Consider the following 10,422-nt stretch of genomic DNA (forward strand, 5'->3'; position numbering starts at 1 on the left):
TAGGACATGATGTAGTCCGTCTCCTGTTGACGGGGGGGGGGGGGGGGAGAGGCAGTGACAGCAAAGCGAGGCCGTGGGGCTCGGGCTCCACGTGGGCGCAGGGTGCAGTGGAGACGCGAAGCCACGGGGCCCTCGGGCCTCCGCCAGCCTCGGGGGCGAGGGGTGGGGCGCCCCTGAGCAGACTCCCCCCCTCCAGCACCCTCCTCCTCTCTTGCTCAGGGACTGGTGAGGGGAGCTGAGCGGAAGCGCATGAACAAGAGTCCCGGGGCGAGCCAGGGAGGGGGCAGACTCCCGCCCCCAAAGGATTCCTCCGGCACCCGTATTCTCTCCCCTTCAAACTTAGTGACAGCCCTCGTGGCAGCTCGGAGGGGACGTTCTCTCCCAGGAAGCCCCCCCCCCCCCCGCCACCGTAATGCAACAGATCTTGGGGCAGCTCAGTCAGTTAACGATCCCAAACAATTCCCACTTTAGAAGAGACAGGACCAGGCAGACGACGACTAATCGGCTGCTTTGGGAATGGGAAAGACCCTCAGCGAGATACCGAAGGCCCCGCAACCTCCTCCCGAGATCAGATATTCCCCACAGACATGGAGGACTTAAGGAAAGCAACGTCTCTCTTTTTTAGAAAAGGGGGATCGGGTGGGGTGTCTTCTCCACGGGTCCCAGCGGCGGTCCTGCAGCAGGGCAGCGGAGGCTGAACACGTCGCTCTGCCCCCCTCGCCTGGCCCACAAGCACAGCGCTGGACGCGTGAAGGGCGGCCGAGGCGCACCTGCAACTCACCCGTGATGCCCACCAGGCACTGAAATATGGAAGCGGTGCCCTTCTGGGCCCCTCGCACCGTCCCTACCTCTTCATATTCCTCCTCATCGTATTCTTCCTCGTCCCCCTCCTTCCCTTCCTCTTCCTCTTCCTTCTCCTCTTCCTCTTCAGATATCACTTCCTCTTCTTTCTTTTCCAGAGTCTGGGAAATGGTTCAAGGAGGGTGGCAAGATGGGTGGGAGAGAAATAAGTTAACAGCTGGTCTGTTTCACACCTGCCCGAGCTGATGCCTTGGCGGTGAAAAAAGGACTTGGGGCTAAGAGAAAAACCAGGATCACATTAAACAAACGTGCTGAAGAGGCCTGACTTTGCTCGAGATTCTCCCCCTCTACCAAATAAGCCACTTGGTCTTGGGATGGGTCACCTGGCACCCAAAGCACTTGGGGGGGGGGGCCCAAGAGAAAGTCGGTCTCCGACCCCCAGGCAGACCCAGCTGGAAAACTCAGGTTTGTCACTGGCTGTACAATTTCATGCAAGAACAAAAGTGGCATGTTCAAATGCTGCTCTGTGAAAAAAGTTGCAGCCCTCCCTGCATGGAGAAAGCTAGCACATCAGGGAAAAGGCTCAACTGAGCCCTCTTCCGGGATTGCTTTTTTCTTATCCGCAGGGGACAGTACCAAAACTTGTCAACTTCCACCTGTCACCCAAAGTGGTACAGTCCAAGAAATGCGTTACCCTTTTCTGGTCAAAGATTGCATGTAGTTGGGTTTTCCTTGCTTTGCACAGCAGGTGGGCGGTCCCCAGGCCACAAGAGCAGGCCCCACTGCCCACACAAGGAAAGTTAGTTCAGGAATCGGCTCCAGAAGCGGGCACAAGTCCTCGCTTCCAGACGGGGACAGGCTAGCTCTGCTTTTTCTTGCGCACTCCGTCCTGGAAGCACGTGTCCCCTCTCGTTTTGGGCTGCTTTCAGTGTCCAAGTTGCACAAGGGGTGGTGGCGGCGGCACGTGCTTTTGCCGTGAACATATAAAGAGGACAGAAAACAACGCGACCCAAAGTAATATGGAGCATCCCAGACCAAGTGGTGCATAATCCAGGCACTGCGACTGCAGCCACGCCATCCGGACCGTCTCCAGGCTGGCATCCAGACTGAGGAGGGCAGACCCTGTGCCCGGCCTGTGCCGGCATCCTGGCACGCGGCAAGTCAGCAGGCGAAGGTACCTCTGAGCACGCAGACCCAGTGAGAAGTCGCATCTGCTCACTGTCCAAACACGCTAAGAGCTGAGGGGGAGCGCCGTTCACAAGGTGGACGCAACTTGGGACCCACCGGAAGTTTTGGCCAACAACTCCCATGCCTCCTCACCCTCAACCATGCAGGGCAAGGCTGATGGGAGATGTAGGCAGAAACATCTGGAAGGACACCCATCGTCCATGTCTGCCTACCAGGAGAAAAGTCGAGCCCGGAGGCACAGTGATGCCACGGACCGTATTCAGCAGGAATTCTGGGAATGGGGGTGCGTGGCTAGCTGTTCCTCGCACCAGGTTGTAGCGCTGGCCCCAGATGGGCCCCCCAGCACCCTAAAGGGCCCCCGGCCACCCCCATGCCTACCTCCAGCTTCTTGATGGCTTCCTCCTTGTCCACCGGCAGCTGCGGCTTGCGCTTCGGAGCAAGGATGGTCTCTCCTGCACCGAAAGGGACCAGGCGGGTCACACACAGAGACACGGCCAGGGCCACCCGTCCTTTTCTAGCCACGCTTCAGGGGAGCAGCCAGAATTATCCCTAACAGCCTGCTGGCCCCCAAGGAGAGGAGCAAGCGGGGAGAAGACGCCCTGAGAATCAGCTCGAGAGCGTGGAGCACACGCTCCAGTTTGCTGCATTTCTCTGCTCCCCGACAGCCGAAGCTCGCTGGGCACTTCACGGAGGTAAGAACACCAGAACTGCGAGAGGCACACGATGAAGCGATTTCCGTAGACATGCAAGATGTCCTCCCATGATGAAAAGCACAGGGCCCTTCGGAAGGCGGCCAAATGCCCGGGGGCAGAGGACAAGGCAGTGCCCAAAGGCAGCTCACTCGGGAGGTCGTTGCACAGCGGGGCCCCCACCTAGAAGGCCTGGCCCCATGCTGCGGTCCTGCACCCCCTCCTCAGGCGATGGCCCCCCCGCTTTCCATCTCTAGCCAAGAGGGCATTTCCCGGAATCCTGGGCGAGGCGCCACATCCTGCAGCAGGGCACCTCCTCGGAGGAGAACGAGGAGGGAGCTGCCAGAACGTGGGGCCCCGGGAAAAGCCTGCATGCAAAATCCCGAACAGGTGAGGCCTGGAACATCCAAGAGGGTGGACCTCTCAGCCACTTGTCTTTGGACAAGGTGGGCGGGCACGCTCCCAGTTACGGGGCCCCTTCGCTCTCCCGGAAGAACCTCTCCCCCCCACACTGGCATTTTCCTCTGATCTGGGCTTCCAGGCTCAAAATTAAGCCCCCGACAGCTGGGGAGGTTCCACTGGAATGAGCTGCACCCCTTCTCTTCCGCTCGCTTGCTTTTCAGGCATCAAGGTGGGGTGCGCAATCCACCCATGGTAGCATTTGCCCCAGATCTAAGTGGAGGGCAGGGCAAGCCGAGGCTTGCTTACAGGAAAGCCTGGAGGCACGGGAAGTCGTGACAGGGAGAGGGTCCACAGCAGTGTGGTGCAGTGGGCAGAGCTGTGTCGTACACATGCTGGTTCAAAATCCCCCCCTCCGCTTGACCAACCTCCCGCAAGGATGTTGACAAAATCAACACTGGGAAAGTGGCTTTGGGGATCCATCTCACACTTTTTAATGTCTCTTCTGAGAAGTACTTACTCTGTTTCCGCAGCTTCCGTACACGGATTTTTAGTTCTTGCGGAAGCCGCCTCCAATCTGCAGAGATACACATTCCACTTTATGACATTTTGCTCAACTAGTTTGACACAAAGGCAAGTTCTGACTTGTGTTTTTTTACTGCAATTCCTCTCTTTGGTAATCAAGAGCAGTTAATTACACCGACTTACAAAATAATCTACCGGGAATTTTGCTTCACACTCTTGGTGGGAAATTACCTGCAATGTCTCCAATGTTCTGATGGGAAGCTGAGTGATGTCTGGATGGGACCAATCCCCTAAGTGGCATCTGTCTGCACACGCTTTATATGAATGGATGCTTCTGAAACAGCCCTTCTAATTTCCTAGGGCAGAGAGTTCCAGGTCTTTGATATAAATGACGTGATTTGTAGAAAATTTACTCAGTTTTCCAAAGCCTTACCAGGAAGTGGGTGAGGAGGAAGGAAACCAGCAAAACCCCCAAAGGGAACTCTTGTCACCCTAAAGCTCTCTGTAGAATATGACACATACATTTCTAAAGAAAAACTCAATGCGTTTTGAGCTGCATTCTCAGAAATGGATCTCCTTAGAAAATTCCCCCACCCAAAATAAAAATAAAATAGCACCAGTTTTCAAGCCTTTTTAAGTTCAGAGGGTGATGTTTTCTTAAGATATTTTTGGTCCTTCTGGTAGGAAACACCAGTGTAACACTTGGCGTTACAGTGAACTACACAGCTTTAACCAGCACAGAGCTTTCTGGAGCCCGGGGGGCAGGCCGAGGAACGAGTCCTTTCTGTGGCGGAAGCCTGCAAGTGCGCAAGAACTGACTCTGGAGCAGACGGGGAACCTCTTTCAGCCCCAGAGTCGAATTCCAGGATGGATGGAGCCACGGGCAAAATGGGCAGGGACAAACTACCCAAAAAATGGCAGCATACTTAAGCTGAAAGCTCTTACAGCCAGCCCTGAAGCCTCAAAGAGAGGAACTGCAGCCTTCGCAAAGGGGGGATACACCAAACAAAAACCCACCAAACAATTTGTGGTGTGGGGAAGGACAGTGGGGACACTGGGAGAACCTCGGGAGGCGTGAAAGATAGAGAGACTCATGTTGGATGAGTGGCGCTCAACGGGAGGCCTTGGTGGCGCAAGCAGGGACAACACCATGAGTTAGCAAGGCGGGGGAGAGTGCCGTCACGGGTGCAAAAGAGGTGGTAAGCGGGATTAGACGGAAGAGGAACCTTCACAGGAAATGGGCACAGGGGCAAATAGACAAAAGGGGGGGAGGCCAAGGCTGATTACGAGCTGAGACTTGCCAAGGATACCTGGGGCAACAAAAGGGGCTCAGTCCTGGGGCCGATCCTGTTCGATCTTTTCATCAATGACATGGAAGAAGGGGTGAACCGTCTGCTGATCAGATTCGCAGACGACAATAAAACTGGGGCAGTGGCCACAACTGAGGAGCAGGTACTCCAGATCCAAAGGGATCTGGACAGACTATGGAAGTGGGCAGGAGACAACAGGATGGCGTTCAATGTGGATAAGTGCAAGGTCTTGCACTTGGGGCATAGGAATAGGTGTCATAAGTACAGGTTAGGTGACAAGTGGCTGGAGAGCAGCGCTTGCGAAAGGGACCTCGGGGTGCTGGTTGACTGCAGGCTGAACATGAGTCAGCCGTGTGACGCGGTGGTCAAGAGGGTGAACGCCACCCTTGGTTGCATAGCCAGAAGTGTGGCTTCTGGATCGAGAGAGGTATCACTGCCCCTCTATGCGACTCTGGTGTGCCTGCAGCTGGACTGTTGTGTTCAGTTCTGGGCCCCTCATTACAGGAAGGATATAGCCAGGTTGGAGTCAGTGCAGCGTAGGGCCACAAGGATGGTGGCCGGTTTGCAGGGGATGCCGTATGAGGTGAGACTGGGGGAACTGGGTCTCTTCAGCCTGGAGAAGGGGAGACTCAGAGGGGATCTGTTGGCGACATACAGGTACGTGAGGGGGTGTCACACAGAGGTGGGTAGAGACCAGTCCTCCCCTGCAGAGGAAGGCAGGACGCGCTCCAATGGAGCAAAGCTCAGGGAGCCAAGGTTCCATTTGGATGCCAGGAAGCACTTCCTGACAGTCAGGACCCCAAGGGTGTGGAATGGGCTCCCCCAGGAGGTCGTAGAGGCCCCATCGGTGCGGGTGTTCAAGGATAGGCTGGACGTCCACATGGTGGGCATGTTGTGAGCGGAGCTGGCTGGAGCTGGAGATCAGACTAGGTGGCCCAGGAGGCCCCTTCTGACTCGCTCTGCTTCTATGTTAAGATAGACGGGGCAGAATGGATCTGCTTCCTTTTGGGTGAGGGAGCAGATCTAAACCACCTAAGGAAATTGGACATTTGCTTTCAAAGATTTAAAATGTTTGCTTAAAGGGCCCATCAAGACAAACGTGGCCAAGGAGAGATGCCCGCACTCACCTGGGCTCCACTCGATGGCGTTATCCACCGGGCCAGACGTCTGGTACTTGTCCGAATAGCGTTCCACATCTGAGAAAGCCAACGCACAAGAACGGGAAATGCAGTGAAGGAAAGGAGCCCAAGTGCACGCAAGCTCCCTCCCCAGCCGCCATCTTCCGCACCCCCTCGGGTGCAGCTGCAGCATGACTAGCCGCACTTCTGCAGAACAACGAGCCCTGGCCGAGGCACACGCCTCCCCTGCCGGGCCAGCAGGTGGCTAGAGTGCTGGACTGGCTCAGAGGGTCTGGGTTCGAGACCCCCATCCACTTAGAAGCTGAACTCGGGCCACTGCTGACCCTTTGCCTCGCCTACCTCACAGGGCTGTTGTTTCAAGGGTAAAATGGTAGAGAGAAAGAGGATTGTGCGAGCCCTGCTGGGCCCCCCGTTGGAGGAAGAAGGCGCGATGCAAGTGTAATCAAGCACACGCTCCAGTCTGTGTTTTCAATCATCCGGGCCACCCCACAGGGCAGGGACCTTCCTGGGCAGCCTGAGCATAACGGCAAACGCCACTGGGGAGAGCGCCAGTGGGTCGCGGTTCCTGCAGAATCCCTGTGCACCCCACCCTCCTGCCAAAGCCCCCTGCTTTGCCCCCAAGCTCAGAGCTGCCGCTCTCATACCCCAATATTTTGGCGGGGCTGCTCTGGGCCCTCTCCGAGAACACCCTTCCGGGGACAGGCATAACCTCTGGGCTGCCCGAGGTTTGCTGCAGGGCTCACGCCGCCCCTTCCTCGTTGGGACTGTCCTCGTGCCCCGTCGGGGTTCTGGCCAGACTGCTTCCAGCCCTGCCCTGAGATGCCAGGACGTGAGCCGACGTGGCCAGCAGCGGTGCCCTCACCGAGCTGGGGCCCTTCCCTGCCTTCCAATCCGGACACGCATCCGGACCGATGCGCGGTGGGCCAGCGTGCTGGCTGAGCCGGGCCCTTCCCGTCGGCCTAGCCTGCGCCCGCCTCGCCCTTGCCCAGCCCCAGCCAGGAGCAGACGGGAACCGGGCATCTGCCACGTGTGGGATCCCAGGGGTGGATTCCCAGTGGATCCTGGCCACCCACTCGACTGGGGCAGCACCCGCACCCAAGAGGGCATCCTCGGGGAAGAGTTCCTGCATCCAGCCAGGCCAGCGTTACGAGGCACCCGGCGTCCCTCAGAAGCCGTTAAGGCTGCCCTCCTCCCCTTCCCGGCCCCTTCGCTTTTGTGTGGTGTCTCTGATACTCTGGTGCTTTAGCAGCCGCACGTTAAACAGAAACAGAACAGGTGCCACTTTTGCCAACGCAGAGATGTGAGGAAAATTTAAGCTACCGAGATTGCCCTGCCTCCTGGCTGTAAGAAGGGGCAGATCCTGCCTCTTGAACCGAGTCCCTGATCTTCCAGGAAACTGTCTCTCCAGCAAACCGGACTCTGTCCGCCGCTGCTGCCAACGGAGCACGGGCCCCCCTGTCCCCCGGCCCTGGGTGAGGGTTCCCTCCCAGCTCAAACTGACCTTTCTCTCCAAGAAGCCCCACTGCCTGTGAACATCCCACAGCTGATCTTCCCCTCTTCAAAAAAGAAATCGCAGAAACTTGCTGTGACATTAAAAGTTTGACCAATCAGTGATGGGCATGGCTGGATTCTCCAGTTAAAAGAAAATGGCTGCTGTTTTAGTGAAAACATGCAGGACGTAGGCATGGATCCAATCCTTCTGCACCCCAGCCTCTCTGCACAGAGCTTTCTGGGATGCTGAGCATCAGCAGGGTGGTGAAAGTGTCTAAGAGATCCGGGTTCAAGTCCCCACTCGGCCAGATGCTCAGCGAGTGACCCTGGGCCAGGCACTCACTCTCAGCAGAACCCACCTCACAGGGTTGTGGTGAGGATAAAAAACGGAGTGGACGTGAACTGTGTGGGATCCTCACAAAGGAAAAGAAGACAGGATGCAAGCGCAGCTCCCACGCCCTTCTAGGAGCACATACCTTTCTTGGGGGCAGATGGTTTGATGAAGTACGGCAAGGTCTTCGTCGCCCCCCTCAGCTCCTGCTTCAGGGCCAGCATGTACTCAACCTCCTCTCCGGCCTGCAGCGGGACCGGCTTGTATTCCAAGGGCTACAGAACAGCGGGGGAAGCCAGCATGTGAACCTGAGAATCGCAACCTAAGAGGCGGCATCTGCCAACCTACCTGTGTGCTCAACCTGTGCTGAGGCCACAGGCTGCAAAGGCACGTATGCACCTTCTTCGATGGGAAACGCAGATGCCAAATATTGCAAGCAAAAAGCCACCCAGTGGAGGTCCCCCCACAAAAAAGGTCTCAGTGAGGATGGAGACAGACTCACCGGGAACAGCGGCGATGGCTGGAGGGTGGGAGGGGGCAGCGCCTCACCCTTCCCAATGCCCACAGCTTCGACGTTGAAGGTCATGTGACCGCCACGGCCCCTTCCTCGGCCCCCTCTTCCGGCCATGATCCGTTCTCCACGATCTCTGGAGGGCTACCATTCAAAGGCAGAAGCAGTAAACGGATGACAGGAACGGAGTCTGTCCAGCTCCTCTTCACACCCCGTTTGACAAATGACTGTTCCAAACAGACATGGGCGCATTCTGCAATCACAACATGATTAGTTGCGCTTGCTTTTGTTTTAAGTTCCTAGTCCTGTTGGCTGGGGAGAGGCCTGAAACAGGCCTACAAACTGACTAACTGGAAGGAGGGGATTTATGAAGGAGGCGCTCCATCCCTCAAACGGACGGCCAGGAACATCTCAGCTTTCGCCACCACTGAGCCGCCTGGACCATCGGGGGGCCATCTTGCACCCTGGGCCACCTGGGTGTGCAAGAGAAGCCACAGGGTCAGATTGTGCTCGGTGCGAGCCGACTCTGGTCCCAGTGGGGGCCTTCGACAGCTGCCAAAAAATGAGAAGCGCAGGCACATTATGTCTGATCTCAGACAGAAAGCGACTCGATACCACATGAAAGGCCCCGCTCCAAAAGGCTGTGGTCGCAACACCGACATGCCAGCCGGAAGCAGCTTGCACGACACAGAACTCGGGTGCACCCAAACGACAGGCAACTCGCCGGCTCAGCTCGAAGACCCCAGAAGCTTAATTCATGCAAGTTACTTGTGCTGCAGGAGGAGCCGACAGACAAGGGCTTGGGGTGGCTTTCAAGAGCGACTGACTCTAGAACGGCCCTCTCAGGAGATTTGAGTCCTACGAAGAACCTCCTTGAGGACACACTCCGAAGTGGATGTCTGCAACTTCCATTCCACTGAAAACATTTGCACGCATGTTCCCATTTTGAAATCCTGAACGGCCTTGCAACAACATTTAAAGCAATGCTGCTACAGGAGTCCAACAACAGGGTACCTGGGGTTTTAATCTGAGCGCCTGAGGACAGCCTTGGCCCTTGTATGGATGCGAGTTGCTTCGGAAGACAAGCGGGATAAACACGCAGGGAATACGCAAACAAGTGGAATAAGTGGTTGGGTGAACGATCAAGGTGTTAAACCCGCCGGGCTGGCGGGGGGGGGGGGCGCTCTTGCTGTTCTTCCAGTTCCAGCCAAGGCTGCTGCTTCGTGTTTGCTTTTGCTCTTTTTAACGCACAGGAGCATTTCAAGATGGGACTCTCCCCGCACATCGAACAAGGCAACCGACTTCGCACGTTGGAAAAGTCGCGCCTGCAGGAAAGCGTCCGCCCCGGCTCTCCGCACCCCCCTGCCGGGCTGCCTTTCTGCTTGCAGGGGGCTGGCTTTAGACACACGAGAGCGTCGAGACGGCGGCGCGCACCCGCACCTACCGCTCCGCGCCGGAAGGAGCAGGCGTGGATGCAGCCGTGCCTTGCCGCGCCCCTCGCCCCGCCACGAGGCCCGAGCCGGCCGAGCACGGCCAGGGCCCCCCGCCGCCGCCGCCGCCGCCGCCGCCGCCGTTACCTGGGCTGGCGCGCGGCGCCCTCGGAAGTCCCGCGAAGGAAGAGCGCGGCCCGCCTGCCAGCGCCGGATACACAACGTTCGAAAGGGGCGGAGCCTCTCGCCGCGCAGCCAATGAGGGCGGGGGGGCGGCTCCAGCGGCTAGCGAGGGGGGAGACTTGGCTTGCCGCCCAAGAGGCTTAGGAGAGCGCCAAGCTGGTGACCGCGGGCGCCTGGCCTACTTGCCGCGGCCGGCCGTGGAAGGAGCAGTTATTATTAATCTGCATTAGCAAGAATGTATTCCGCTAGAGGCGGCTTGCATTCCCTGCCCTCACTCTTTGGAAGCCTATCAGGGTTAATAGTATTTTTAATCACATTGCGTTTGCATCCCACCTGCTTCCCATCTTGCAATGAACGCAACGTGCCATTTCACCCCTGCAACAACAATCCCACGAGGTAGGACAGGCTGACGGTGAGTGACTGGC

General features: G+C 57.4%; 1 protein-coding gene across 3 annotated transcripts in view; it reads right to left on the reverse strand.

The window, feature by feature from the left end:
• The window catches only part of POLR3GL (RNA polymerase III subunit GL), an 11,720-nt gene extending 1,695 nt beyond the window's left edge, over positions 1-10,025 (reverse strand). The window contains exons 1-7 of one of the 3 annotated variants that reach the window (XM_044449297.1): positions 9,962-10,025; positions 8,376-8,637; positions 8,019-8,148; positions 6,040-6,108; positions 3,598-3,654; positions 2,368-2,441; positions 849-962 (exon numbers count right to left, since the gene is read on the reverse strand). In XM_044449297.1, coding sequence (XP_044305232.1) covers positions 849-962; positions 2,368-2,441; positions 3,598-3,654; positions 6,040-6,108; positions 8,019-8,148; positions 8,376-8,501 — 570 coding nt within the window. In that variant the 5' untranslated portion in view covers positions 8,502-8,637; positions 9,962-10,025. Of the gene's footprint in view, positions 1-848; positions 963-2,367; positions 2,442-3,597; positions 3,655-6,039; positions 6,109-8,018; positions 8,149-8,375; positions 8,638-9,828; positions 9,928-9,961 lie in introns of those variants that run through there. The other 2 variants (XM_044449299.1, XM_044449298.1) reach the window with 2 other exon arrangements.
• Positions 10,026-10,422: the final 397 nt, after the last annotated feature.

The sequence above is a fragment of the Varanus komodoensis genome, unplaced genomic scaffold (assembly GCF_004798865.1).
Source record: "Varanus komodoensis strain SLA01 unplaced genomic scaffold, ASM479886v1 scaffold57, whole genome shotgun sequence".
Classification (NCBI taxonomy): domain Eukaryota; kingdom Metazoa; phylum Chordata; class Lepidosauria; order Squamata; family Varanidae; genus Varanus; species Varanus komodoensis.